General features: G+C 40.1%; 2 protein-coding genes across 2 annotated transcripts; both read left to right on the top strand.

Annotated features, from left to right (window-relative positions):
* Positions 1–386: 386 nt before the first annotated feature.
* On the top strand, positions 387–3049 carry LOC311051456 (galectin-3-binding protein B-like; the record flags this gene model as incomplete). Its single annotated transcript, XM_084066025.1, has 3 exons — positions 387–468; positions 1588–1861; positions 1993–3049. 3 exons carry the CDS (start codon positions 387–389, stop codon positions 3047–3049), a joined length of 1413 nt encoding a protein of 470 aa, XP_083922151.1.
* A 3138-nt stretch (positions 3050–6187) lies between these two features.
* LOC311052321 (galectin-3-binding protein B-like) lies at positions 6188–11799 on the top strand. The gene is made up of 6 exons (XM_084067215.1): positions 6188–6285; positions 7749–7831; positions 8759–8950; positions 9165–9296; positions 9682–9955; positions 10087–11799. Exons 2-6 carry the CDS (start codon positions 7774–7776, stop codon positions 11153–11155), a joined length of 1725 nt encoding a protein of 574 aa, XP_083923341.1. The 5' UTR covers positions 6188–6285; positions 7749–7773; the 3' UTR covers positions 11156–11799.
* Positions 11800–18706: the final 6907 nt, after the last annotated feature.

Below are 18706 nucleotides of genomic sequence, written 5' to 3'. Positions count from 1 at the left end.
ATAGCAGATCTACAAGCTCACAATGCATCGAACCGTGAAGCATTGTGAGCTTGTAGATCGTTTGCAAATTCTTATACATTTGCAAACTTGTGAAATGGGACATTCTGCATAATGAGTACTTTCTACTTTTGGTACTTTAAGTACATTTTGATACCAATACTTTTGTACTTTTACTCAATTAAATTTCAACATTGTTTCTACATTGCAGTATTGACACTTTTACTTAAGTAAAACATTTGAGTACTTTTTCCACCACTGGTTTTTACCTCTCTGCAGGGTTTCAGAATGGACACGTCAGGCTGGTTGGGGGACAGTCTTCTAGCGACGGTCGTGTGGAGGTCTATTATAATGGCCATTGGGGAACAGTGTGTGATGACGGCTGGGATATGGCTGAAGCAGAAGTGGTGTGTCGCTATCTCAACTTTGCTGGTGCCAAAGTTGCCGTTGCTGGAGGAGTGTATGGTCAAGGTGCATTCATTATTGTTTTCTTTTTGCAATATGCTTTTCGGTCATGCAAACAACACACAGAAGATGTCTTAGAAACAGCAGTCACTAAGTATACCATGCGCTAAATGGAGGGCACCTGGGTGGCGCAGTGGTAAAGTCCTTGCCCACTACCACGGAGGTTGTGGGTTCGAATCCACTGTGGTGCAACCGGCTTTGTCGGGCATCTATGCGAACACAATTGGACCGTGTGCGGGGGAGGGAAGCCGTGCGGGCAGGGTGATATTAGTCATTGCATGTACTCCTACGGGCTGGGGTGGCACCTGTCAGTGGGGAGTGTTGAGCGGGAAGAGAAGGACGAAGGCTCTAAGTCCTCCCGGTGGGGGCTCCTCACTGGCAGGTGAGTCAGTAGGACACAACAGCAGTGATAACACAGAAATGTGTGAGGGGAGGAATCAATTGGCTTAACGACTAAATTGGGGAGAAAAAGGAGGTAAGAAATAATTGGCTACACTAACTTTTGAAAAATGAAATGCTAAATGGCATGATAGTGTATGGCTTGTTGATTTGAGTTCAAATGAAACTAATTGGATAATGTTCCCTTGCTAAGGTTCTGGTCAAATCTGGATGGATGATTTAACCTGCACTGGGACAGAGAACCAGCTCTCCAGCTGTGGTTTCAGGGGTTGGGGGGTCTCCAATTGTAAACATGAAGAGGATGCTGGTGTGATCTGTATGCAAGGTCAGACTGGATATACAAAAGTTTTATTTTATATCTCTTTATGACAAATATAGTATAACGCTTGGTTATCAAAGATATATTTCCCCAAATATATGTTAAACATACATTTTTCAAATGTAAAGATTCCGTTTTTTTTGTAACTAATGTTCTGAAAACTCTATGAAAATACCTTCACATACTGTACGTTCATTCTTTCACCCACCTGCATTCAACTGCATGGAATTTCTAATTCAGCCAAAATAATACTTATACCATAATTAACATACATTAACATATAAGACAATGTATGCTTCTTTGTACAATACATTTTAGAGTTTTATGGTGATGTGCAGAATACACAGTTTTTGGTATAATGTCCCTTTATGTTTATAAACACAGTATTCCATTAATAATACATTCAGAGGCAGATGTCCAGAATGTGAGTCGTGCATATGAAGTGGACCACACCACAGAGTTATCTGAACTCCTGGGGGCGCTGTTTGACAGTGGACGTGACTGTGACTTTAACATTACTGTGGAAGAGGACAACAGCACCCTGGACACCATTTGTGTCCATAAGCTGATTCTCACCCTGGACCCAGAGGCCTCTTTCCTCAACGTCTCACTGATAAACCTTAGCAGCCTCAGCATTGATGTCAGTTCTAACTGTCATCAGTATGTCACCACCTTTGTCAGGTAAAAGGAATATTGCCTTGTATTTGGTGTGTTTAGGCTGACTTTATATACACCATTTACACAGTACAGTAACAGCAACAGACATTTGTTTAGGTTGGATAAGTGATCGTTGATTGTTCTGTATGTCCCAGGTACCTGTACACACGAGAGATTGGCATCACCACATCCTCTGCTCAGTGCATTCACAAGATGGCATCTGACTGGGGACTGAAACAGCTTCAGGAGGAGGCAGGGAAACTTTTCATCTATCTTCTTCCTCAAGACTCCACCTTCCAGACCCAGATCTCTCTGTATGGATACTCAGTCCACACAGGTGACAAGGCAATGCAGAAAATCTGTCTCCGCTACTTGGCTTGGAACTTTGAGGCACTCGTCCGTTCCCCAACCTGGACCAGCGTTCCCCTGGGAACCATCAAGGCTCTACTATCCCGCTCAGACCTGGTGGTTCCCAGTGAGTCCTACATTCTTCAGGGGCTGGAGAGCTGGGAGGCCGCTCATGTGAGCGCACCCATCTCTGAGGATCAGTTTGACCTTTTGAAACTCATCCGTTTCCCTATGATCTCAGCTGAAGATCTGTACAGACTTCAAAACCCTCGCTACCAGGCTGGGAAGTTGCTTGGTTTTCAGTTCAGTGCCCTGCGTATGGGTCAACTATTTGGTGAGCTTGTACGCGAGTGGAAACCTTACACACCCAGAATCTACACGGACAAACCATGGAGCTATGCGTTCGATGACCAGGAAGTCCAGCATTATAGAAAACATGGGTACTTCAATCGAAACAATAACCACTACGACAGCCTCAGGGCCTCTTTCAGTACACCTGTCCACACCAGTGCCTATTTCACCCTCTTCAGAGACATGAGCTGGTCCACACAGTTGTACATTAAAAGTAATGAATGCAGTAATAATGGTTTCAAATGCCCGGCAGCAATGCTATCTCCAGAACGAAACAATGGTGATTTGCCTGCAGAATTTCAAAAAAGCATTGTTTATGAAAACAAGGTTGTGCTAAGTTGTGCAGGAAAGTATGTGTTCCATGTCCAGGATGTCAAGCGTGTCAGCAACAAGGATATGGCCCTCATCCCAGCTGCCACAGTTTATCCATGTGACTCCAATCAGCACATCTACCAGGTGGTGGTTCGGCCCAAATTCACAACAGGGCTCAAGTTCACTGAGGAAGAGGAATAATTAAGTATTTGAATTAGTTTTTTTGCGATTATTTAAAATAATTGAATCTCACTGATTATTTGCATTTACTTAAGTCCTTTAACCTGTTATTCTTTCTTTTTTGTTTTAATCTGGTACCTTTATGATCTTAATAACATACTTGTGGCAAACATGTCTTTGTATTAAAACATGCTTGACAGATGTAATCTAACTGACCAGTAATCAATGAAAATTAAAAATACATATACAGCAGGAGAAAATGTATAGCAACTTGTGGAAGAATATATTCTTTTGACATGATTTTCCCTATTCCTTACTTGTGGAAGCACATTTTGATCAGTTATTCACTTGTGGTTGTTTATAATGTGTAATAAAAAGCTAATAAGTGTTCCTAAGCAGAAAACAAAGTTCCAAAGAAGTTACAGATTTTCACAGTAATGGAATATTATCATGAATTCAGTGTACTGAGCTGTTAAAACTGATCATTGAAGAGATTTGTGGATGACCCAGCTAGCTTGAAATGACCTGGCAGGATATTTATTCCCAAAGGAGCATGCAATTTAGTGATGATAAAGGATTTTTATACCATTCCTGACTTATGGCCTAGATTTAGATGGTTATTGGGATGTTGCAGTTACCAGTACTTGTCATGTACTTAATCATCTGACTGTTATATTCATTATGCATACTGAATAAAATGTAAATTTAGAACATGCTTACTGATCATATGTGTTTACAATATCCAATATTTAGACAGGAGTTTCTCAAGGTTGTAGGGTCTTAAAGTTCTCATTTGAATATTGCAATTATTGGTCGGTTGAAGATCAGCAGCAAAAGACATGACAACTTCTCTGTGAAAATGTTGTGGTAATGGTTGCACACTCCAACCTGTACTCCAAACACCACTGAACTACAGGCTTACCACTGGAAATGAAAAGTGGCAATAACATGGAGTTATTTCCCAGGTATGGTTTGCAACAGGTTACAGATTACAACAAAGTAAGTGGCAAAATAGAAAGACAGCAACACTCACGATAAGCTTGTAACCCATTTCCTAATTCAACCATGCAGCAACAAAACAATGAACATTAACTGTAGTGTACATCTTGGGGAAGGGGGGGTGGTTACCCAGGGGCCTTTAACTGGGTGAAGAGGCAAAATAAGCAGTTGAATATTTAATCATGAAAAAGGGACAGCCAACATAAATGGTGCCTTTAAGTAATTTGATTGCTAACGTAATACTCCTTAGAGCAGTGGTTCTAAAACTCTTTAATTTCAAGGACCTCCAGTTAGGCCACAGACCTCCATTTGATAAAATGTTCTATCCAATCTACAGTGTAAAATCCCAACTCTATAGACCCGTAACTCCTCAAGGACCCCTGGGGGTCTCTGGACCCTTACTTACTTGTTACTTCTAAGTCTACAATGGATCCATCCAACATCAGTGCCAATACAAGAGGTATGTGTTATGTAAACATTGCATATTACGGTATTACTGTTCTTGTTCTGATAGAGTTTTCAAATATTGTTTTTTTCAATAATAAAAAGTCGCAGAATGAGAATAATATTAAAGAGAGAGAGAGAGAGAGAGAGAGAGAGATGTATTAAGCCTCATTACAGTTGCAATACCAATCACAATTATTGACAGATAATATATTGTCAAGCAGAATTATCTGTGTGTGGTCACTGGTTCTCTACATTTGTGTAGGTGATCATTGTTAACAGCTTTTGCATACAGCGACTTGCGTCACAAGGTGTCCATTTTCAAGATTTTCCATGTCTTCCACTTGTTTTTCAGATTTATCCTCTTCAGCACCAGAAACATGTCGAGAGAGTGTTTCTTCATATCCTGTGTCCTTCTCTTGGTCAACATCGCTCTTGGTGGGTGGGACTTCATGTTGCTTAACACCTGACAGCTGAGAGAGAGAGAGAGAGAAAGAGAGAGAGACACACACACACAGATTTTCTCTCTCTTCCTCAAATGTTTTGGCCACTTTTGTATATTAAACATGTTAACTAACATTTAACTAATTGTACTTTGATTCTTTGATTAATTAGTGTTTCAAACATCCATGATCCATCCCTGCCAGAGCATTTCTAATTAAATCATATTTCATTGGAATCAAAACCTCCATGACATATGAGGTGAAATGTTTTAACCAGAAGATGGCGCACTATAACCACAAATGTTTTAATTTGGTTTGGCATTTTACACCAAAGCATATATCAACTGACCACGCCCCAAGTGGGGGTCTAGGGGTCCCCCCCAGAAGATTTTGATAGTTTGATCCTTTTATCAGGCTTTACTAACATAGGATCCATTAAAAAGCTAAAAGTAGGCCTACTGAAACGTAATGGGTGTCTTTGGGGCTGTTTGGAGTTGGCATAGCCATTTTCATGGATGTCCCACTCACCTGGTCTGAGCAAAGGGGGGTGGACAGTACCTGGCAAGCAAATTTGTATTGCCTATTGGCTACAGTCCGCCTCCTTTCATTTCTGATTTGGGAATCAGTGGTGTCAAATAGTGCTGGCATCGTGTCTTTGAGGCTGTTTGCAGTTGGCATACAACACCCTCATTTTTTCACATTTCACATTTTCCAGTAGTTTGAGTTACGTTTGAGATATTTGCCAATTATGCCAATCCTTTTTAGTCAAAGTTGGTTAAAACTCTAGCTAAATATATTAGGTCAGGCGTACTCTGGAATGTTTTCATATTACTTTTATCCATGTTTTACAATTCGTACAGACAAATGTTATTTAGGTATAGGTATAGGTAAGGAGATTATTAATTTATTTTCAGATGAGAAAGCATCAATGTTAATTGTTGTTCATGTATGGAGGACATTGTTTTTTGTTTTATGTTCACATGAGGAACAGTTGTCTCTAAAGTTGACTTTAAATAATAGCAGTGCCAAACGATAAACACCTGAAATGATGCAGTAATCAAAACTTGAAGATTAGAAAATGTTAGAATCCTTAAACTCTGTTATCCAATTGGCATGCACAACGACTCTTTCTCCACAGAGTATGTTTACCATTGCTAGGTAACACTTCCCCACCCCATCCATTCTTCCATTCTCTCTCTCTCTCTCTCTCTCTCTCTCTCTCTCTCTCTCTCTCTCTCTCTCTCTCTCTCTCTCTCTCTCTCTCTCTGGGCTACTTAAGTAGAGCATGCATGGGACCAAGGAGGAGCATTTCTTGACAGTTAGGCATTTCACCAAACATCCATTTGTTGCAAGAGAAACATCTCGAATTTGGTAAGAATTATTATTTATTTTTTGGTTAAGATCTTTTTTCCTCTAGGGCATTTTAAAATCTTATAATATATTTAGTTCATCTTGTGAGAATAGCATAGATCCAAATATGCTTGCATGTGCATGTGTATAGTGGCTGAGAATATAATACAATAATTGTTTACGTTAAAATGCTATTATTGAAACTTATGTAAATCTTATCCTATCATTCTTACACCTATTACAGTATGAGTGCTTATCAGTGCCATATGAGTTGCGCACTCTATACCACTCACTATATCTTAGACTATATATTTTTTATAGTCTAGAAGGAAGAAAATATGTATCAATTTGGGAATAAATTAAAACCACAAATAATGTCTCTGTATCAAAAAACTGCTACTACAGCCTAACATCTTTCAGAAGTATCCAACACAAAACAAAGATCTGGAGTGCTTTCTGTACTATTGTGAACTATCATCAATCAGAGAGAAAGCACGCCAGAAATAGCAGATCTACAAGCTCTGGTTGGGTTAGGTCTTGGACGTGTTGTGAAATTGTAGATCACTATTTTCAGCATGCGATGCAATTGTATGTCAAAGTATAAATCGTGCTTAAAGAGAAGAGTGTGGGGGTATTATAGAGGATGTATGTTGTACATAGAATAGAGTGTGAATGATAATCAACCCAGATGAACATGTGATTATCATTTTTAATCAAGTTGTCAACTAATGTTCTTGTTAGAGTGAGTCTGAGATATGTGGAACTTGTATGCAGTTCTTGTGTTTATGTAGTTCCCTGCCTGAACATTCCTGAAGGAGACCTCATAGGTTTCGTATTCTGGAGCTCATCGGTTTTGTTTTCCTCAGCAGAGAGGCACTACTGGCTGGCTGTGACTGACTGTGTGACTGTGTAACACATGTACTGTACTGTGCCAGTAAATGGGTTAGTGTGGTTATGGCTGGGGTTATGAAGTTGAATCTACTCTGAGTCATTTGAGACAGAATGGAGTGTGGGATTGTAAGTTAAGTGTGTGTGTGTGTGTGTGTGTGTGTGTGTGTGTGTGTGTGTGTGTGTGTGTGTGTGTGTGTGTGTGTGTGTGCGCGTGTGCGTGCGTGCGTGCATGCGAGCGTGTGTGCGTGTGTTTGTGTTTGTGTGTGTGTGTGTGTGTGTGTGTGTGTGTGTGTGTGTGTGTGTGTGTGTGTGTGTGTGTGTGGTATACTGTAGGGATGGGAATCTATGGACATCCTGTTTTAGCCTACAGAGAGAGAGAGAGAGAGGGAGAGAGATGTATTAAGCCTCATTACAGTTGCAATACCAATCACAATTATTGACAGATAATATATTGTCAAGCAGAATTATCTGTGTGTGGTCACTGGTTCTCTACATTTGTGTAGGTGATCATTTTTAACAGCTTTTGCATACAGCGACTTGCGTCACAAGGTGTCCATTTTCAAGATTTTCCATGTCTTCCACTTGTTTTTCAGATTTATCCTCTTCAGCACCAGAAACATGTCGAGAGAGTGTTTCTTCATATCCTGTGTCCTTCTCTTGGTCAACATCGCTCTTGGTGGGTGGGACTTCATGTTGCTTAACGCCTGACAGCTGAGAGCCCTCAATAAGCTGCATGCATGTGGCCCCATGAACACATGAATAAATTCCAAAGCGTTTTATAGAAGAATCCAAGGGAAATGCTGTGTGATTATCTTCACAATAATCAAGCATCACACAGGGCTAAAGGCCCACAGTCAAACCAGGAATTTGTTTTATTACTTTATTTTATTAATGAAATCAGTTACTTGCAGGCTTGTGACAATGTCCATTTCATGCAACATAATAACTCTTAGACAATCAGTTCTTAAGACATTTATCTTTGGAAAATACAAGCTGTTATCTGTTATCTGCTGTTTGACCACCATTCCTGCTACCCTGCCTTTAGAGTAGATATACTGCAAGACAAATATTTTAATTCAGGTAGAATTATGTAGATGACTTTTGAATAGATGTATATTGTTTGTTGTTTTAACTTCAGTGTTTGTTGCTGACAGATTTTCAGTTTTTGTTAGTGATGACAGGGAAAGACAACTTTGGTAGTGTTTTTACCAGTGGTGTAAAGTAACTAAGTACATTTACTCAAGTACTGTACTTAGTTTTTTTTTACTTTACTGGAGTATTTCCAATTCTCAGTACTTTTCTACTCCACTACATCTCAGAGGCAAATATTATACTTTTACTCCAGTACAATTATTTGAAAACTTATAGTTACTAGTTACTTTGTAGATTTTGATTATTATTATTATTGATTATTCAGCCCTATATACATTTTGGCCATTTGAAAATAGCAGATCTACAAGCTCACAATGCATCGCGATTCGCGAGTCACGACACATTGTGAGCTTGTAGATCATTTGCAAATTCTTATACATTTGCAAACTTGTGAAATGGGACATTCTGCATAATGAGTTGTTTTCCACCACTGTTTTTTACCTCTCTGCAGGGTTTCAGAATGGACACGTGAGGCTGGTTGGGGGACAGTCTTCTAGCGAGGGTCGCGTGGAGGTCTATTATAATGGCGATTGGGGAACAGTGTGTGATGACGGCTGGGATATGGCTGAAGCAAAAGTGGTGTGTCGCTATCTCAACTTTGCTGATGCCAAAGCTGCCGTTGCTGGAGGAGTGTATGGTCAAGGTGCATTCATTACATTGTTTTCTTTTTGCAATATGCTATTCAGTCATGCAAACGACTCACATCAGAAGATGTCATGACAGCAGCAACAAAGTATACCAAGTGCCAAACAGAGTAGATATAAATACTAATAAGAAATGCTAAATGGCATGATAGTATGGATGGCTTGTTGATTCGAGTTCAAACAACGCTAATTGGAAAATGTTCCCTGGCTAAGGTTCTGGTAACATCTGGATGGATGATTTAACCTGCGCTGGGACAGAGAGCGGGCTCACCGGATGTGGTTTCAGGGGTTGGGGGGTCTCCGATTGTAAACATGAAGAGGATGCTGGTGTGATCTGTATGCAAGGTAAGACATGTCACTTTGTCAAATACAAAAGTTTTATTTTGTATCTCATTATGAGAAATATAGTACAATGCCTGGTTATCAAAGAGATATTTTCCCGAATATATTGTAAAGATTTGTTTTTTGCTGTAACTAATGTTCTAAAATACCTTCACATACATTCATTCTTTCAATCACCTGCATATAACTGCATGGAATCTCTAATTCAGCCAAAATATTAGGCATTCATTCATTCATTCATTCATATACCATAATTAACATATAAGACAATGTATGCTTCTTTGTACAATACATTTTAGAGTTTAATGGTGATGTGCAGCATACACAGTTTTTGGTATAATGTCGCTTTATGTTTATAAACACAGTATTCCATTAATAATACATTCAGAGGCAGATGTCCAGAATGTGAGTCGTGCATATGAAGTGGACCACACCACAGAGATATCTGAACTCCTGGGGGCGCTGTTTGACAGTGGACGTGACTGTGACTTTAACATTACTGTGGAAGAGGACAACAGCACCCTGGACACCATTTGTGTCCATAAGCTGATTCTCACCCTGGACCCAGAGGCCTCTTTCCTCAACGTCTCACTGATAAACCTTAGCAGCCTCAGCATTGATGTCAGTTCTAACTGTCATCAGTATGTCACCACCTTTGTCAGGTAAAAAGAATATTGCCTTGTATTTGGTGTGTTTGGGCTGACTTTATATAAACCATTTACACAGTACAGTAACAGCTACAGACATTTGTTTAGGTTGGATAAGTGATCGTTGATTGTTCTGTATGTCCCAGGTACCTGTACACTCGAGAGATTGGGATCACCACATCCTCTGCTCAGTGCATTCACAAGATGGCATCTGACTGGGGACTGAAACAGCTTCAGGAGGAGGCAAGGAAACTTTTCATCTATCTTCTTCCTCAAGACTCCACCTTCCAGACCCAGGTGTCTCTGTATGGATACTCAGTCCACACAGGTGACAAGGCAATGCAGAAAATCTGTCTCCGCTACTTGGCTTGGAACTTTGAGGCACTCGTCCGTTCCCCAACCTGGACCAGCGTTCCTCTGGGAACCATCAAGGCTCTACTATCCCGCTCAGACCTGGTGGTTCCCAGTGAGTCCTACATTCTTCAGGGGCTGGAGAGCTGGGAGGCCGCTCATGTGAGCGCACCTATCTCTGAGGATCAGTTTGACCTTTTGAAACTCATCCGTTTCCCTATGATCTCAGCTGAAGATCTGTACAGACTTCAAAACCCTCGCTACCAGGCTGGGAAGTTGCTTGGTTTTCAGTTCAGTGCCCTGCGTATGGGTCAACTATTTGGTGAGCTTGTACGCCAGTGGAAACCTTACACACCCAGAATCTACACGGACAAACCATGGAGCTATGTGTTCGATGACCAGGAAGTCCAGCATTATAGAAAACATGGGTACTTTGTTCGAAAGAATAGCCGACACGAAAGCCTCAGGGCCTCTTTCAGTACACCTGTCCACACCAGTGCCTATTTCACCCTCTTCAGAGACATGAGCTGGTCCACACAGTTGTACATTAAAAGTAATGAATGCAGTAATAATGGTTTCAACTGCCCGGCAGCAATGCTATCTCCAGAGCGAAACAATGGTGATTTGCCTGCAGAATTTCAAAAAAGCATTGTTTATGAAAACAAGGTTGTGCTAAGTTGTGCAGGAAAGTATGTGTTCCATGTCCAGGATGTCAAGCGTGTCAGCAACAAGGATATGGCCCTCATCCCAGCTGCCACAGTTTATCCATGTGACTCCAATCAGCACATCTACCAGGTGGTAGTTCGGCCCAAATTCACAACAGGGCTCAAGTTCACTGAAGAAGAGGAAGAATTAAGTATTTGAATTAGTTATTTTGCGATGATTTAAAATAATTGAATCTCATTGCTTATTTGCATTTACTTAAGTCCTTTAACCTGTTATTCTTTCTTTTTAGTTTTTACTCTGGCACATTTATGATCTTAATAACATACAAATGGCAAACATGTCTTTGTATTAATACATGCTTATCAGATGTAATCTCACTGACCAATAATCAATGTAAAAATATATATAAATATTCAGCAGGAGGATCCATTGACCTGAAAATGTTTAGCAACTTGTGGAAGAATATATTCTTTAGACATGCTTTTCCCTATGTTTTACTTGTTGAAGCACATTTTAATCAGTTGTGATTGTTTATAATGTGTGACTGATTTGACCTGTTATTAATCTGTAGCTATTTGTTTTGTGTTACTGGAATAAAAAGCTAATACGTGTTTCAAGCTCCAGAAAACAAAGTTCCAAAGAAGTTACAGATTTTCACAGTAATGTAATGTTATCATGAGTTCAGTGTACTGACCATTGAAGAGGTTTTTGGATGACCCCGCTTGAGATGACCTGGCAGCAAACTGATATTTATTCCCAAAGGAGCATGCAATTCGATGATAATGAATGATTTCTATACCCTTCATGAATTATGGCCGAAGACAGTTTGTTGTTCACAGTAAAGGTGCCTGTGAATTTCTATCTGTAGGAACTAGGGAGGCTGGTATTACATTGTTAGATTCTGATGGTTATTGGGATGTTGCAGTAACCAGTACTTGTCATGTTCTTGTACATATTTACGGGGCCAGGCTTCCAGCATGGACCCGTATTGTTATTCGCATTATTACGGGGCCAGGCTTCCAGCATGGACCCGTATTGTTATTCTGATTATTCCGTTTCTTCTTCTGCCACTTTTGGCAGTTCTGGCTGAACCGTGCAGTCGCTTTTTATGAAACTCGGCCATATGATAGATGGTCATGAAAAACGATCAAGAAATAATTCTCACAATCTTTCGTCAAAAGGTGGCGCTATAGCACTCAATTGAAAAATGCCAACTTTGAACAGGTACAACTCATGCCCTGTTTCACCTACAGCCATGAAACGTCGATGCACACATGCGTCTCCTCATGCTGAACAACTTTCACACTCTGACTTTTGACCTCTGACCTTTAGATCTCCCACCATTTTGAATTATATGAAAAACAGTTAAAACCTATCTCCTCCTGGGATTTTTGAGTAATCTGCACGAAACTTTTTACACATGAACTTTGGACGTATGCCAAAAAACGTTTGCAAAATATTTTCCATAAGTGAAAAAATGAAGCTTTAATGAGCCAATGAATATTGCAGGTTTATGACAATTATTCATCTGCCCCTAACACATACATGCAGACTTACCATTCTTTGAAACTTTGCAGAAATGTAAAGGGCCATTCCAAATATCACTGAAACCAATCTTACTCCAATTGGTCAAACGGGGGCGCTATAGCAATTTTTTGAAAATGCAAACTTTAAACAGGCAAAAGTCATGCCTCGTTTGGCCGACAGCCATTAGACCTGCTTACACATGTGCCTTGACTAATGAGGAACACATCTATCACGTTGACCAGTAAGCACCGCCCTTAGATTGTCCGCAATCTTGAGCAGTTTGAAAAACACTTAAACCCAGGATTTTTCAGCTATTTGCGTGAAACTGTATCATCTGTGTGATCTCCTTTCACAGGTTTTTGTCTGTTGGTGGCTTCTCGCTTAAATGTGTGCCCCACAACCTGAAGGTCACCAGTTCAAGCCTCACTTGGTGCAGACTTCATCTAAGTTGCATTTCACACAACATGACTATCAATGAATACATCTGCAATTGTTAAAGATAACATGAAATACTTAATTGAGTGTTTTTTACATACAGCTGATCTACAATCTCACAACTTTTCAGATAGCAATGAGAGTATGTTTTTTCAATGTATAACATACTTCATTGTGAAAATAGCCGATGTACAATCTGACAACTTTTAATGGTTTGTGAGCTTGTAGATCGGCTACTTTCACTAGTTTTGCTTCTGAGGAGATGTACAATTTCTTCATTGGTAAATGGTTTGTGAACGAGTGATCTTAGTGTTAGTGATTCAGGGGCTTGGGTCATGACAGAAGGCAAGCGTTTGTCATCCTCAACAGACAACATCAGCCTGGACAAAGCTATAGCACTATAGGTAGTGTTGCAGCTACCTAAGAGTGCCTCACGACCGCAAGGTTGCTGGTTCAAGCCTCACTTGATGCACACTCATTTAAGTTGAATTGCAAAAAACATGACTCAATCTATTCGGTTTCCATGGCTCTCTCTCTCTCTTCAATCTATTCCGTTTCCATGTCTTTCTCTTCAATCTATTCCGTTTCCATATCTCTCTCTCTCTCTCTCTCTCTCTCTCTCACTCTCTCTCAGGGGCGGCCATAGCTGAGTGGTTAGTGAGCCAGAGGCTCTGGTTGCCCCAGGTACGGTTCCAGGCCAGGTCAGCAAATGTGTCGATGAAATTTGTCATCGACACAAACAAGACTCTTAACCCCTAATTGCTCACAGGCCCTCATTGGAAACAAGACCGCAAGGACTTTCATGAACTGACCTGTTGAAGGAATTATCATTTCTCTTTCTCTCTCCTGGCCCCGTATTATCGCTGCTTGCAGCTATATTTCCATTTCTTCTTCTTCTTCTTCTTCTGCCGTTTTTGCCAGTTCTGGCTGAACCGTGCATACGCTTTTTATGAAACTCGGCCATATGATAGATGGTCATGAAAAACGATCAAAAAATAAATCTCACAATCTTTCGTCAAAAGGTGGCGCTATAGCACTCAGTTGAAAATGCCAACTTTGAACAGGTACAACTCATGCCCCGTTTTACCTACAGCCATAAAACTTCAATACACACATGCGTCTCCTCATGATGAACAACTTTCACACTCTGACTTTTGACCTCTGACCCTTAGATCTCCCACCATTTCGAATTATATGAAAAACAGTTAAAACCTATCTCCTCCTGGGATTTTTGAGTAATCTGCACGAAACTTTTTACACATGAACTTTGGACCTATACCAAAAAACGTTTGCAAAATATCTTCCATAAGTGAAAAAATGAAGCTTTAATGAGCCAATGAATATTGCAGTTTTATGACAATTATTCATCTGCCCCTAACACATACATGCAGACTTACCATTCTTTGAAACTTTGCAGAAATGTAAAGGGCCATTCCAAATATCACTGAAACCAATCTTACTCCAATTGGTCAAACGGGGGCGCTATAGCAATTTTTTGAAAATTGAAACTTTAAACAGGCAAAAGTCATGCCTCGTTTGGCCGACAGCCATTAGACCTGCTTACACATGTGCCTTGACTAATGAGGAACACATCTATCACGTTAACCAGTAAGCACCGCCCTTATATTGTCCGCAATCTTGAGCAGTTTGAAAAACACTTAAACCCAGGATTTTTCAGCTATTTGCGTGAAACTGTATCATCTTTGTGATCTCCTTTCACAGGTTCTTGTCTGTTGGTGGCTTCTCGCTTAAATGTGTGCCCCACAACCTGAAGGTCACCAGTTCAAGCCTCACTTGGTGCAGACTTCATCTAAGTTGCATTTCACACAACATGACTATCAATGAATACATCTGCAATTGTTAAAGATAACATGAAATACTTAATTGAGTGTTTTTTACATACTTCATTGTGAAAATAGCTGATCTACAATCTCACAACTTTTCAGATAGCAATGAGAGTATGTTTTTTCAATGTATAACATACTTCATTGTGAAAATAGCCGATGTACAATCTGACAACTTTTAATGGTTTGTGAGCTTGTAGATCGGCTACTTTCACTAGTTTTGGTTCTGAGGAGATGTACAATTTCTTCATTGGTAAATGGTTTGTGAACGAGTGATCTTTGTGTTAGTGAAACAGGGGCTTGGGTCATGACAGAAGGCAAGAGTTTGTGATCCTCAACAGACGATATCAGCCTAGACAAAGCTATAGCACTATAGGTAGTGTTGCAGCTACCTAAGAGTGCCTCACGATCGCAAGGTTTCCGGTTCAAGCCTCACTTGATGCAGACTCATTTAAGTTGAATTGCAAAAAACATGACTCAATCTATTCCGTTTCCATGGCTCTCTCTCTCTCTTCAATCTATTCCGTTTCTATCTTCAATCTATTCCGTTTCCATGTCTCTCTCTCTGTCTCTTCAATCTATTCCGTTTCTATCTTCAATCTATTCCGTTTCCATCTCTCTCTCTCTCTCTCTCTCTCTCTCTCTCTCTCTCTCTCTCTCTCTCTCTCTCTCTCTCTCTCTCTCTCTCTCTCTCTCTCTCTCTCTCTCTCTCTCTCTCTCTCTCTCTCTCTCTCTCTCTCTCTCTCTCTCTCTCTCTCTCTCTCTCTCTCTCTCTCTCTCTCTCTCTCTCTCTCTCTCGGAGGGTCGGCCATAGCTGAGTGGTTAGTGAGCCCGCCTAGGGAGCCAGAGGCTCTGGTTGACCCAGGTACGATTCCAGGCCAGGTCAGCAAATGTGTCGACGAAATGAAATTTGTCCCTGACCAAGACTCTTAACCCCTAATTGCTCACAGGCCCTCATTGGAAACAAGACCGCAAGGACTTTCATGAACTGACCTGTTAAAGGAATTATCATTTCTCTTTCTCTCTCCTGGCCCCGTATTATCGCTGCTTGCAGCTATATTTGTATTTGTATTCTTTCTAGTTTGTGATGGATGAGTTGGCTATACTTTAGGTCACGTGATCATGCACTAAAGGTTGTTGCTCTAATCATCTGACTGTTGTATTCATTATGCATACGGAATAAAATGTAATTTTAGAACATGCTTACTGATTGTATGTGTTTACATTCACTGTATATCCAATATTTAGACAGGAGTTTCTCAAGGTTATAGGGTCTTGAAGTTCTCATTTAAATATTGTAATTATTGGTGGGTTGAAGATCAGCAGCGAAAGACATGGTAAGTTAGAGAGAAGCTGTACTAAGCCCTGGTCCAGAGTGTTAGTGAGTTCTCTCTAACGCCCTGCCAGGCGCGCTGCTCTGCTCATAGACCAAAAGTTCCACTGCCGTGTGAGGTCTCCGTCTTTAGTAAAAAATAAACAACTATTTCGAACTTTTGTCGGGGTAAAGGGAAGTCGGGGTAAAGGGTCAAAAATTAGTTTGCTATATAGTAGGAGTTTTGGGCTGTCGGAGGAATGCTCTGTCGGACTAACGTATGCCTCCATGGTCGGTGGGGAACAGTGTGCAATCACGACTGGGATATAAAAGAAGCACAATTGGTGTGTGGTTTTAACTAAATATATATTTTTTACCGATAGCCTACTATAATAGGTGGCATAATAGGTGGTGACATCCACTTTGTGGTATACATTTCTGGGCTTTTCAGTGATGCAGGTGACACAGACTAGGAAAACAGCAGACAAAAGGTTTAACAAGTGAAAAAACAAACGATAAAAAAACCCGATATGTTACTCATACGCTGAGTTGGCGATTCCTGGGATCGAATCCATGACCTTGTGGCCCAAAGGCGAGAGAGACTGATCTACCCGGACACACGCATAAATGCCATGATAGTATAGTCCATGGCTTGTTGATTTTAGTTAGTTTAGTTGCTTCAACATTCTTCTGACTGTCAGTGTGCAAGCCTTTTCTGTTGTTTGTGTACTTCAATATTGGCCTCTTGCACATGGCTCTACTAGCTTTGGTATGCCTTGAGCTTAGAGCGCAAACTTTTCCTACTTTATTTGATGATTTTTAATAAAATGACCCCAGCTTTCTGTCCAAAAGGTGATTCTCACCCTGGACCCAGAGGCCTCTTTTCTCAACGTCTCACTGATAAACCTCAGCATTGATGTCAGTTCTAACTGTCGTCAGAATGTCAGCACCTTTGTCAGGTAAAAGAAATATTGCCTCAGATTTTGTTTTGTTTTGACTGACTGACTATTACAGTAACAGAAACAGACATATTAGGTTGGATAAGTGATTGATTGTACTGAATGTTCCAGGTACCTGTACATGCGGCAGATTGACATCACCACACCCTGTGTCAAGTGCATTCACAAGATGGCATCTGACTGGGGACTGAAACAACTTCAGGAGGAGCAGGGAAACTTTTCACCTGGGTTCTTCCTCAAGACTCAGATCTCTCTGTATGAATACTCAATCCAGGTGATAAGGCTCTGCAGCAACTCCGGTCTCCACTACTTGACTTGGAACTTTTTAAAGGATTAATCGTTAAAAACAAAAGAGAAAAAAAGAAAGACAGGAAAGGACAGGTAAGTGTTGAGAAACATAGCAATGACATTTATATTCTTAGAACTCAGGTTACCATTTATCATAACCTTATTGATTACGCTTCACCGACTCTGTCAGTAAAGTGACACAAAACAAACCCATAGCATAGCATAACCATTCTATCTCTCTTTCACTAATGCTGTTTGTCTTTCACACAGATGGCCTCTGCTCTGGAACACACCTACGAGCCGGCGAAAACTTCTGGGAACTCAGATTAATGCCAAACAGACTTCCAATAAAGATTATCATTATAGTAATCAATCATATTGTGCAGCAATCCAAAGCGGTTTCATATTTCGCTTTTATGGCTTGATTCTCAAGGGCAGGGATGTCTTATTTTTGTCCTTTTCATATTTTTCTTTTTGATTACAACTTTATATGATGTTTTTGCTCAGTATGGTATGTTGTCTGTCATTAAATGTTTCTATGAATTGAATACACTAGACCAGTGTTTGTCAACCTTTTTGGTGCCAAGGAACACCTGGCTTAGCCAAAATATCCCAGGGTACACCTAGATATACGGTGCGTGTATATATATATATATATATATATATATATATATATATATATATATATATATATATATATATATATATATATAATATTTACTCTCATGTACACAAGATGTAATAAAGAAACCTTGAACATTACAAAATGTCTTTGGCCTACAAATATATAAACTTGGGTCAGTGCAATGAATGGAGAAGATGAAAAAAAAGGAAAGATTTTAAAAAATATATATAGGAAAGATTGGCCACAATAGTCTTAGTGTGAAACTGTTTTAGAACGAAAAAAACAATTTTTAAGTCAGTACAAATGTCTTTGTTTGAAACTTGAGTCCTTTTTAGAAACACTGAATATAGCAACATTGTATGCCTTTCATTGTTTTCAAGGCAAAAAACAAACCATGTCACTCTGCCTTTCATGAATATTCAAGGCAAAAAAGTACCATATGTCATTGCTATGCGCTAACTGCTAGCATCAAACTCCACTGGAATTGATAGTTTTAAACTCTCTAAAATGGATCTAAAATGTTGTGCTTACCTCGACAATAAGTGTTGTCCCTATCTACTTCAATGGACTACTTTATAAGAATCCAGCTGTTTGCTGGATTCTTTTTTTTTTAACGAGGCACAAGAGCGTGCGCGCACAACGAGCGTGCACACACACACATACACACACACACACACACACACACACACACACACACACACACACACACACACAGTCACACACACAGGCTGCAGTGGCAACATATTTGCATTCCTGGTG

Source organism: Gymnoscopelus microlampas (genome assembly GCF_963454915.1).
Source record: "Gymnoscopelus microlampas genome assembly, chromosome: 9".
Classification (NCBI taxonomy): Eukaryota; Metazoa; Chordata; class Actinopteri; order Myctophiformes; family Myctophidae; genus Gymnoscopelus; species Gymnoscopelus microlampas.
Note: the sequence above shows the minus strand (reverse complement) of the source record. Positions and strands in the feature narration are given on the sequence as shown.